This window comes from Oratosquilla oratoria, chromosome 40 (genome assembly GCF_046742065.1).
Source record: "Oratosquilla oratoria isolate Oo_2021 chromosome 40, ASM4674206v1, whole genome shotgun sequence".
In the NCBI taxonomy this organism is placed as follows: Eukaryota; Metazoa; Arthropoda; class Malacostraca; order Stomatopoda; family Squillidae; genus Oratosquilla; species Oratosquilla oratoria.
In genome coordinates, this window is record NC_134816.1 from 19,884,711 (window position 1) to 19,897,331 (window position 12,621).

Consider the following 12,621-nt stretch of genomic DNA (forward strand, 5'->3'; position numbering starts at 1 on the left):
TACTTATGGATGTCTAGAATATTGTAACCGAAGTCGTTTCTATTCAAAGGAAGTAGCAAAAGCTTAGTGTGCTGCCACCTTCAGCAACTAATGATCTCATATGTCTTGATACACCATTTTCTTCTTCTTCCAGGATTCCGGTCTTTTAGATAGATTCCCATGGATGTCATCGGAAGTCCAGTTTATGGACGCCACCCATCGTACAATTGCATGATAGTGAGAGAAATCTGCACGCACGTTGACACAAGTTACCACTGCACTTCTGCAAAATACAAGACTAGTGAAGGACAAAGTGCATAAGAGATTTTGTCAACTGATGGACTAAAATTACAATATCAATACACAAAGATGGTGTGGTGTCTTTGCTTCTCATTGAACCACTGAAAAGTAGTCTACTTTTTTTTAACGTTAATAAACACTGATTGAATGCCTTTTATTTTAATGTTGGGAAAAGCATATCGTCCATAGGATCTAGATATGTCAACAGTAAATCATAAGTGATCTAATTTATTTCGCCTTGTTCTATTTACATGGTTGTATAGCCTGAATAGAATCGCCAATGACGACGATGTCATTCACATAATTTCCGACAGTTGTCCCCGGACAAACACGACACGAGGTCCTGGGTTCGAGTCCGGGGACAACTCTCGGAAATTATTTGATGGTTGTATAAGATGAGAACCCTGACAAATTCATGTTGTCTGCTTGGTTCAATTTCGCCTTATGAGCATTCTCCTTGACTTTTCTTCGTGTCGTACTTTTGCTTCTTTGAATCTCTGGTTATGTTTTCAAATCAGTCTAACTCTTCCTGTGCCCTGTGGCACTTTTCTTTTTCTTCTGACTGCCAACAGACTACGTTATCCGTTTCCAAGTGTTTCGACAGTAGCTTAAGGATTATAGATTTGGAATTAGGTTAATAGAAAATAGTTTATATATCCTAGAGATACAAATAACGTATTCATCTTCAGATATCCAGATATCAAAAGTCTTTAGGCAAGGTTTAGTACTCCAGTAACGCATTCTTGTAGAATGCAGTATTTAAATAGATAATTTACTTTAACAATGAAGTGCATATTGTCAGCCTCAGAATTGTAATATTGTGATCAATAAACTTGTGATCATGATTTGCTGTTAGTTTCTTGTCTTCTGAGTCCCACTTAGAAGTTTTTCAGACTGCCTTCACATCTCAACCACCATCTGATTTTCCACCACATATCTCCCAAGATTATATGTAATCAGCTGTACTATATGCGTAAAGATCTTGAGTCCGGGTACCATAGCCCAGGCAAGGAGCATCTTGCCAACCCCGTGATTACGAGGCCAGCGCGTTACCACTATACCAACCAGGAGGCTGGTAAGCGAAACTCGTACTAATAAAGACTCCGTCCTCACATGGCGTTTCCTAGCGTCTGTCAAATAATTGAAAGAGAGTGCGAAAACTTTGCAGTAGTGAGGAAAGACTTAGTGCGTAAGAGATTTCAGTGATACTACAGGGTCGGGGGAAGGGGACATCCAGTTTCTGCATAATGGCTTTAGCCAAAACGCAAAGTGAGACGCAGGCGACACAGCACAGAGCAAAAGAATGTAATAGGGGTGGCCAATGAAACACTAAGAATGAATAAATTAGTAATTGTATAGCACTACAAAGATAATATGTGCGCTCACGTTGGAGACGAGACCAAGACTAACTCGCTTGGGGACGCCAAGCTGGCGTTAGCGCGGCAAAACATACACAATTCGCCTTGGTTCTCCCTACAAAAATGCACACGAAACTGTAACCAGATAATACAATGATAATTGCGACGTTTCGCTTACTACAGCTTTTTCAAGTACAAGTACTTGGAAAAGCTGTAATAAACGAAACATTAAACAAATAAAGGCTCCGTCCTCAAATGGTGTTTAACTCGTCAGTCTTGTCGGCAACTGTTACTTTCATGAAAAAAGATAATTACAAATAAATATATAGCTTGTGACAAATATATAAAGGGGAAAACATGTATCTCCCGATTTAATAATACATACGCACAATATACAACATATATACGATGCTACAAGTATATCATTACAGGCAGACTCCCTGTTGATGAATTGAAGTACAGTTTGAACTTCTACCTCTCACTTGAAAGATTTTCTAGGTGTACGACTTGAGCACTTCAGGTAAGAGGGAAAAATTCAAGCTGTATTTCAATTCAATAACAGTATTGCACAGAAAACCTATGCTGAGGCGTAGGTCGAGAGATCGAATGGTGTCTAATATATGAAGGATTGTGATTGTGGAGTTGACTCAAAATCCATAATTGGTTTTCCTTTTTATGAGGATTTAGTCTGTTCGACAATTGATGGGAGTATTCTCTAGATACTTCAAAAACTCATCTATCATAAACAAGCTATATGAATCGTTAATTCGTCCACATTTGGAATATGCTGTTTCTATATGGTCACCGAATCTCATTAAAGATATTGACAGATTGGAAAAAAGTACAACGGCAAGCCACAAAACTGATTCCAAATATAAAAAATTGACTAAAACATATGAATCTGTTTTCCCTGAAAAAGCGTAGACTCAGATGTGACTTGATACAGGCCTTTAAGATTCTAAAGGGGATTGACAACATCAAAAGTGGCAAAATTCTTACCCTGAATGAGAATCCGACAAGAAATAATGGTCTAAAACTGTCAGGAAATAGATTTAATTTGGAAATGGGTCGAAATAATTTCACCAACCGTGTAGTTAATGAATGGAATAAACTTCCAGCAGAGGCAGTGCAATATAGTTCAGTTCAAAGCTTTAATATTCGTTTAGATAAATATTTAAGCAAAATGCTGTAATGACTGCCTTTTATCTTATATTATTTGATTGTTTGTTATTATATGTCTGTTTATTTATCATTTGCTTGATTTCCATTTATTATTATTTATTTGTCAGTTTATTATTAATTACTATTTACCTGTTTGTTTTTCATTTAACTATACGTATGTATTATTTATTTTATTTATCATTATTTATATTGTTATAATCTTTATTTTATTTTATCTATTTTTTATCATGTATATATATATTTTTATTCACATCCGACCTAGTTATGGACCAAAAGGTCTCCTGTTGCCATGCTTCACCTTTGTAATCCTTTGTAATCCTTTGTATATGCATAAAGTGTACTTACGGTATATTCGTCTACGGAAGTACATGAGGAATTATTTTTGTCCCATTTGACTATTGCATGGTATACAGCTCTTTGGAGAAGGCTGTAAAGAGGATGGATTTCAACGCAGAATAGGACCAAATCATCGTCGTACAGGTTGGTCGATGTTTCACAGGGAATATATTTAGCTATATCATAGAATGTTATGATGAAGAGAAGAAACCTGAATAATTCCCCTACAGGGCTCCTTTTTTATGCATGGAGAAGATAGGGATATTCCTTAGTGTAGGCTTTGTGGTCTCCTGCAGTCTCTCATATTCTTATGATTTTTTCTTTCTTTTTTTTGATATCGAAGAGAAAGAGCTAAAGTTGGATCCACAATTTCCAGATGTCATAAATCTTTACAATGTCGAAAAATTGCAACGTAGACATGTTGGTTGTTAGTCAATACTTTCCGAATTATTGTTTGCAAAAGTATATCTGTTGTAACGAAAGATGGTGTGAGAAAATGACGCTTCCCTGTCGAGGAGAGTCCAAATAAGACTTTTATGTTATTACAGTATATTTATTTATTCATTTATTTTTCGGTGAGGTTACTACAGGGAGGATGGAGTGGCAGTGAAAAAAAAGTGGATCATGGAGGGGGTAGCGTTGTTACTAGTACTCCAACCCTTCCTTAAATTTAAGGACATTTCTCCTCATTACAGGGGTCGCATGTTGCGTGACCTTGCTGGTGGTGAACCCTCAACCAAGAAGAGAAAGAATAAACTATTTTTAGAACATCTTTTCTTGTCCCGTCACTATGTGGGATAAGTAGAGTGGATCCTGAAAAGGACTGCTTAGACATGTAGATGGCTGCTCTGTCCCATAGACTAAATTGCCTCCCTGTGGGTTGAGACCAGAAGCTTCGAGTTCTCTCTCTCTCTCTCTCTCTCTCTTACTCTTTCTCTCTCCTTCCCCCCCCTCTCTCTCTCTCTCTCTCTCTCTCCTCTCTCTCTCTCTCTCTCTCTCTCTCTCTCTCTCTCTCTCTCTCTCTCTCTCTCTCTCTCTCTCTCAATCTCTCTCTCTCTCTCTCTCTCTCTCTCTCTCTCTCTCTCTCTCTCTCTCTATCTCTCTCTCTCTTTCTCTTTCTCTCTCTCTACACATCGTTGGCGGGGAATTGTAGTATTTGTCACAACTTTGGAGTTGTGACACACTGGCTAGTGTTTCCCATTTTCTTTCGTATCTTTTCAACCCCTTCAGCTATTACTTTTCCTTCGCTCTATGGAAGCGCTGGAAGTCTTAAGGCCTCCAGCAGCGAAAAAAATAAACGGGAGCGACGAGCGATTTCGCTCGGGAAAGTTCAAATGTCGCTCTCGCAAATCCAATAGCGGGAGCGATTCCCCACAAAAAAATCGCTCCCGCGGCAAGATTAAACGTTTTTCATGCATTATCCATCATTTGGCAATCCCTGAATCCCATCACCATTGATGAAAGGATCAAAGCAAACACAACTTACCGTGATCAATCATTGCATTATCAATCGATATCATAAACACAACGCATCAATCAACTTTAATTTGTTGGTGTAAGTACATATGTGTACGCGGTATAGCTGCTAGAGTTCAATGGCTTACCTAGCCTAGCTTCGTATCAGCTGCATGCGCGTGTATACTAGCACATGTGAGAATAAACAACTTGTGAGATCGAAACATTTATTGGTACTACGTTTCGCTTGTAACAAGCGAAACGTAGTACCAATAAAGGTTTCGATCTCACAAGGTGTTTATTCTCACAGTCTTGTCGGCTTTTGCCATTGTGATTCATACTAGCACATGTTGAATAGACTCTACACGACTATCGTGCTACATAATGTCGCTAGTTTTGAATTGCATGGTACCTGTATGCAGGGAAGTTCATTGGTTGCATGCAGCTAGCTGCCCAATCAACACGCTGACTACATGTACAATGCACCATACCCAATACCACATCACCGCATGCATACGTACACTGTACATATGCAAACTCGCTCCGACATGAGTAATGAGATAGCCTTCCAATAGTTTGAAGGAAATCGAACCTGCAAAAACATGGCTCTGGAAGTATCAAAAATGGCTCTGGTAATTAAAAAAAATGGCTCTGGTGAAAAAAAAAATGGCTCTGGGAAAAAAAGAGTATTTTTTTTCCCTGGCCTCAAGTAACTACATCTTGATATTTTTGCTCCCCTTCTCCACAACAATTGTTGTGCGAGTTTAGCGCTAATTGGTTGCAGTACATTATCGAGTCTAAGTATCTTCTATTCATTCGGGAATCTAACCCCCCCCCACCCCGTCTTCCAAGATATCTTCGTAGACTCATGATCAAAGTCATTACAGACACTATAATGTTAAAACTGAAATGCCTCAACTTCTCAATTAGTTTGGACATATTGTATTTTTGTATCCTTGTAACTTGTGGTCATCATTGATGCATTTTTCCTTTGTATTACCATTTGATTGTATTTCTCATTGTTTTGGTTGGAGGGTCCGCTGCGCTACATACCTCGACAGTGAACAAATACCCACGAACATGAACAAAATATTCCTGTCGTTGGCCACGTTACAGTGATTCGTTTTTAGTATGTCCTGGAATCTTACAGAAACAAGAAAATGTGCTTCCTGACGTGCTCCGAAACTAGAATCTGTAAGTTCAGTCCGGGGTCATCACCTACCCCACTCCAGTGATTTAATACGTTGAACTTACGCGTTCAGGAAAATTAACTTCTAGAGTGTGAACGACGTACGGAAAGATCGACGAAAGCGGGGAAATGAAATCCTTCGAGATTACACGCACGGTCCCGGCCGGCGTCCCAAATTTCCTGGACTTTGGCTCCCAACTGCAGTATTATCAAAAGGTAAGACATATGGAACTTTTATCATAGTATTGTCAGATATTCATTCACTACCTCACATTTTGCTTTGAACTTTCTAATAGGATTTTATCCCAAAGGTGGTATACCACTTTGATGTGGTATGACAGCAGTGGTATGACAGATGGCAGCAGCTGGGCCGTTTCCAGCTTTGTGGGGGCCCTAGGCAAGATGCTGTTTCGGGGGCCCTAGATAGAGAGTGTAGTGGTTACTACAGTCGTCCTAGTTAGAAACGGTCAGCCTGGAAGGAGTCGTAGGGACAAGGTATGGGAAGTTTTTCATAGTGGGGAGTCAGAACACACCATTTAGTTTAACGTGGTATGGTTCCCTTGGGCACATTTGGAATGAGTGTTTCCACACACTGCGCCGACGGCAAGTGTATTTTTATCAGAAGGCACCCGTAAGATAGCACTGATTACCGCGTTTAATTTACATTTATGCACCCTTGGGATGAACACTGTCGTGTTCGGTGCAAATAGCTTGGTATTCATCCTTAGAGAAGTTAGGATATCTATAGTTAATCCCATGACTAATCTGTTTATTGGAAACGGCGATGACGGTATTTACAGAAATTGTGGCAAAATTCTGGATTCTTTGTGTTACATATGCAATTATTCAAAATCTTTTTATAATACATAAATATGCTTTTTACAGGATGTAGAGGGATATGTTTTATTTTATTTACAAAATAAATTAAGTTGTTACAGTGAACATTGTTATTTATACTAATTAAATTTAGTTGAAATCATGTTTAGTCGAACGCATGTTCTAAGGGGTGACTATTGTTTATTCCGTACTCTGCGATCACGGGTCCTGAAGGGGTAATTACACGTGTTGGCTACAGAACACTACAATATGTATGTAGGTACTTCATTTCTCCCGAGGGATTTGTCAAACTGTGATGAAGCGATTTCTAGTCCTTTAGATGGTCTACTAAGATGCAAGAAAATATTACAGTTCACATTAATTTATTTCACATCTATTTCAAAGTGCAAATATAATAAAAAACAACACTTAAGATAATGCTTAATCAACATCACACACACCAGAAAAACAACTAATAATTCACATTATTCACAGTAACATTGTATTGTCCTCAAAATGTCGGCTTCCTGGATTTTTTTACTCGCAAAGTCTTCAATGATGTCTTGATATGACGCCTGCTTGCCCACCTCTGGTTGATGCTGATTATTGCAAGACCAGTGAGTCGACCCTCTCTCATGGAAGACCTTAGGTCTTGATGGGGTTCAGCTTCGAGAAGCTCCTCTCTGCTGAGACCACAGTCACAGGGAGAGTGCAGGTGATTCTCAGGGTAACCCACAGATTGGGATACAGCTCCTCCAAATGTTTTTTTGTGGGTAAAGGTGAGGAGTTCAAGAGCAGTCATGTCATCTGAGGGTAAGTTTGGCAAATTTTCCAATTTGTTCTCGTGAGTGACATTGTTTGTCTGTTGTCCTCCACCTTTGCTTATCCACATTACGCGAAATACGTCCGGTGTGTTTTTCCGATAGGATTTAGGTTCATCTTTTGGGATTTTGAATTAGGAGTGCCAATCGGCTTTTTTTTTTCCAATTTGTTCTCGTGAGTGACCTTTGTTTATCTGTTTCCTCCACCTTTGTTTATCCACATTACGCGTAAACTAAATATTATTATTTTAGGGTTGTTCTGTCACATGTGATAATTTGTTTGTCTTCTGATTGTTACCTTTCATTACAATAAAATAACTAATTGTTCTAGTTACCCTGAGTGCTTTTGTTGTTATAATTTTTTGTACCAGAGATTACAAAGGAAGAAGTAGAATTTGCTCTAAAAACTATGAAACGGGGAAAAGCACCCGGGGAAGATGATATATCAATAGATATGTTGAAAGACGCAGGAAAATTAGTTCATATTAAATTAGCTCAGTTGTACACCCAGTGCTTACGTCAAGAAAGCGTTCCTGATGCGTGGTGCAATGCTATAGTGATTTTGCTTCATAAAAAAGGAGACCAGAAGGACCTTAGTAACTATCGACCGATTATCTTGCTCTCAAATGTATATAAAGTATTCTCCAAGATCATTACAAATAGACTAAGTCAAGCTTTAGATGGAAACCAACCGAGAGAACAGACAGGCTTTAGGACCGGATATTCGACTCTAGACTATTTGAAGGCGATAAACCAACTAATCGAGAAAACGATATAATATAATATACCTCTGTGTTTAGCTTTTGTAGATTACGAGAAGGCCTTCGACTCGGTAGAATAAATAGCAATACTAAACTCCCTACGCAAGCAGGGTACAAACGAAGGGATCGTAAAAGTTTTAGAAAAGATTTATGCCGAAGGTACCACTATAATTCGACTACATAAAGATACAGAAAAGATCAAGATCGAGAAAAGAGTACGGCAAGGCGATACAATTTCACCGAAACTATTTACAGCTTGCTTGGAAGATATTTTCAGAAGACTGAGTTGGGAAAAGAAAGGTTTAAAGATTAATGGCGAATATTTCAACCACTTAAGATTTGCAGATGACATTATTCTTATTTCAGAAATAGCAGAAGACTTGCAAGATATACTGAGTGATCTAAACAAGGAAAGTGTCAAAGTAGGTTTAAAAATGAATAGGAGTAAAACCAAAGTAATGTTCAATACGAAAGTTCAAAGTAAGGAGATTGTAATTGATGATGAGAGTCTTGAGGAAGTTGAAGAGTATAATTATTTAGGTTAGATGGTGAAAGTGACAAAAGATCATGATAATGAAATAAAGAGATGCATTACAAATGGATGGAAAGTGTTTGGTAAGTATAATAAGATCCTGAGAGGCTCTCTACCTCTATGTTTGAAACGTAAAGTTTACAATCAATGCATTCTGCCAGCAATAATCTACGGGTGTGAGACTTGGAAACTAACGAAGGCAATGGAAACAAAACTAAGGACTGCACAGAGGAGAATGGAGAGATCAATGATGGGAATAACGCTGAGAGACCGAAAGAAAGCAAGTTGGGTGAGAGAGCAGACTAGAGTGAAAGATATTGTGGAAGCAGTAAAAGAGAGGAAGTGGAATTGGGCAGGTAAGTTAGTGCGAACGACTGATGAGCGATGGAGTAAGTGTGTTACTGAGTGGACGCCGCGAGATAGGAAGCGTGGAAGAGGGAGACCAGACAGAAGGTGGAGAGACGAGATCGAGAAGTTTGCAGGAGTGACGTGGCAGAGGTTGGCGCGGTCGTGTGAATCATGGAATGCTATGAAGGAGGCCTTTGTTCAGCAGTGGACTCAGGATGGCTTGTTTGATTTATATATATATATATATATATATAAATATATATGTATACATATATACATATATATAAATATATATGTATATATAAATATATATATATATATATATATATATATATATATATGGTTTTATTACACATTTGTGAATCACGTGTTTTTGTGATTTATTCGCATATATATAATATACATATATATATAGACATATATACATATATACACATATATATATATATATATATATATATATATATATATATATATATATATATATATATGCAAAGTAGACCACTTGGAAAAAGAAACTAACGAAGCAGAGCGCTTTCGTATATTACATCTTCAGTACTTGTTGCACTGAAGATGTAATATACGAAAGCGCTCTGCTTCGTTAGTTTCTTTTTCCAAGTGGTCTACTTTGCATAAGTGAACACACGTACCCGTGTTCTTATTAGCATATATATATATATATATGTATATATATATATATATATATATATATATATATATATATATATAAGATTTTAAGTAAGATAATTCCACCAGGAATAATTTGGCTACGTTATGTCGATGACATTCTTTGTCTATGGCCTGATCATTTAGATGAGTCACAATTACTCAAACAAATTAATAACCTAGTCAAGTCAATCAAATTCACGGTTGAAGTGGAAAATGATGGTGTGCTACCCTTTTTAGACGTTAATATTCATCGTAAAGAAAGAAACCTTACATTTAGTGTGTATAGAAAACCAACTAATGTAAACTCATACATCCATTACTATTCTTCCCATCCTGATAATGTAAAAAGATCGGTTTTCTCATCAATGTTCCTTAGAGCTTTACGGGTTTGCAGTCCCGAGTACATTGATGAGGAAATAAGAAATGTTTACGATATTAGTTTTGGATTAAAATATCCTAAACATTTCATTGATGTTTGTTACAATTTTGCAAGGAAAACGTATTACAATTCTCAGCCTAACAAATCCAAAGTCCATAATAACCTAGTAGTTTTACCTTACCAAGAAAATTTAACTATTGTTCCCAAATTACTTAAGAATTTTAACATCAATGTAGCCTTCAGAAACAATAACACTATCAAACAATACCTAATCAATAATTCTAAAAATTGCCAAAAAGGCTGTGTGTACAAAATTCCTTGCAAAATATGTGATAAATTCTATATCGGCCAAACGGCAAAAGATCTTTCTGTCAGGATAAAACAACACAAGAAATGTGTCAAAGACGGGAATGAGTCAAGTGCCATTTTTAAACATTTAAGCACTTTTAATCACCCTATCAACTGGGAAAACGCTAGAGTGATTACTTTCAACAATAATTTTGTCGAAAGGAATTTAATTAAAAGTTGCCTGATTAAAATCACAAATGATAATAACTTTAACCTTAACTTAGGATTGTACAAAATTGATAATTATATTTGCAAAGAAATAGCCAATAATTACAAAATGTAAGAATGCTGGACGTGTGACCCACGCCCGGACAATTCGTCCACAACCTTTCCTAGTGATTTCCACAACCTTTCCTAGTGAGTTCCAAAACCTTTCCTAGTGTTTCCACAACCTTTCCTAGTGAGTTCCTTATACTATTGTCCTACTATATTATGTTTGCTGTACCCTCTTACTTTGTAATTTACACTGAAGATGTAATATACGAAAGCGCTCTGATCCGTTTGTTTATTTTCTTAAGTGGTTACCTTGCATTTATAAAACACACGTTCCTAGTGTTCTTATTGCATATATGTATATATATATATATATGATATATGTATGTATATATATATGTATGTGTGTGTGTGTGTATGTGTGTGTGTGCGTGTGTGTGTGTGTGTGTGTGTGTGTGTGTGTGTGTGTGTGTGTGTGTGTGTGTGTGTGTGTGTGTGTGTGTGTGTGTGTGTGTGTGTGTGTGTGTGTGTGTGTGTGTGTGTGTGCCAATAAAATCTAATACACGTTTATGGCTTCCATAAATGCTGAAACAAAAATAATATCAGGCGTAAGTTGAGCTGAGGTTTTTGTGTGAATCTGTACCTAGAGAATAGACTCGTTGTAAGTTTCATTTATCACACCTCTCCATTCCTGGAAATATTCACCAAGTTGCTGTTGTTCCTCAGTGTAATGGTGACCCTTCTTGTATTTTTATGTATATTTTCCAGTTGTTTTTATTTATTAGTATGTATATTTGTTGTTGTATGTTAGTAAGCATTTTGTGATCGCGGGACGATTCGTGCCTGTTTTTTTCCCGCCAATGAAGGAGTTGGCGTGGGTAGTCTGGCTCCCGCCTTCGGAGTGTATGCACGTGTGATCAGTGTTTTGGATAAAAATTCTTAACTCGTTCTTGTGTCATTTAGCCACCCTAACATCAGTGTAGCATTGTCATCTAAATACCAGACTTCATCACAACACGTCTCTCCAAAGAAGAAAAAAGTTAAGGTGATAATTATGTTCTTTGTTTAAAAAAGTAATACAGTCCAGCTCCAATTATATCTTACCGTATCGACGTAGATTAAGTCAAGATTTGAATGATATAATGAATATTAGCATGGTGTAAAACTAAGGAATTGTACAGAATCGGGAAGTATGAAAATAACTCATTTCGTGTTAATCATATATGCATTGCATATTGATGTTATACATTATCTAAAGTGTTCCCTACATTGCGTTTATGGCCCTATTCTACACTGCATTCCTATAGGGAATAAAATGACTGAAACCCACCAACCACAGAAACGTCCCACAGGAATGTGTAGCAGATTTGTGGAATTTATGATGTCTGTAGAAAATTTTCGTGATAACTTTGGCGAAAGATGACTAAAACACTAGTTATCTAGAAGACGAGAATTTAGTGAAATTCCATAGACCTGAATGCGCTTTGTGGCCCGTTGAGCTACACGCTAATCTTGAAGTTGCGTGGCCCCTGGTTCGACATCTACCGACTGACCTCATCATCTTGTCAAATTGTATTTTTTCTGTAAATATAATGAGGAAGTTGCTTATCCTCACAGACCCTGGAGACTGGCGCCGTCGTGTGAGTAAAGCAACGCGCTTCCCTGGCGTGTGCCCCCAATTGATGATGGTGATGGTGTTTCAGTTTGCTCCGTCGAGTATCCACCGGAAGGACTTTGACTCTGAGACGACCACCTTCAGTGCACCCTCGTGATGAACGGACATAAGATTCGAATCCTACATGATTCTGAAACGAAGGAGGATGTTTTGAAGGACATCATATCCCAAACGAAGGTACTTTAACACCAATGGTTAAAGGTATTTTTCCATAATGTCTTTATACTATGAACTAGTGATGGCTTGATAATACTTATCAA

At 37.5% G+C, this 12,621-nt stretch overlaps 2 protein-coding genes across 2 annotated transcripts in view; both read left to right on the forward strand.

Annotated features, from left to right (window-relative positions):
- LOC143020493 (putative ornithine decarboxylase) overlaps nt 1-415 on the forward strand; it is a 2,715-nt gene extending 2,300 nt beyond the window's left edge. Inside the window, exon 3 of the mRNA XM_076176918.1 lies at nt 134-415. Within this exon, the coding sequence (XP_076033033.1) occupies nt 134-214 (81 nt within the window). The 3' untranslated portion in view covers nt 215-415. The remainder of the gene's footprint in view (nt 1-133) is intronic.
- Nucleotides 416-11,660: 11,245 nt separating this feature from the next.
- LOC143020494 (ornithine decarboxylase-like) overlaps nt 11,661-12,621 on the forward strand; it is a 35,616-nt gene continuing 34,655 nt past the window's right edge. The window contains exons 1-2 of the mRNA XM_076176920.1: nt 11,661-11,731; nt 12,390-12,538. Coding sequence (XP_076033035.1) covers nt 12,458-12,538 — 81 coding nt within the window. The 5' untranslated portion in view covers nt 11,661-11,731; nt 12,390-12,457. The remainder of the gene's footprint in view (nt 11,732-12,389; nt 12,539-12,621) is intronic.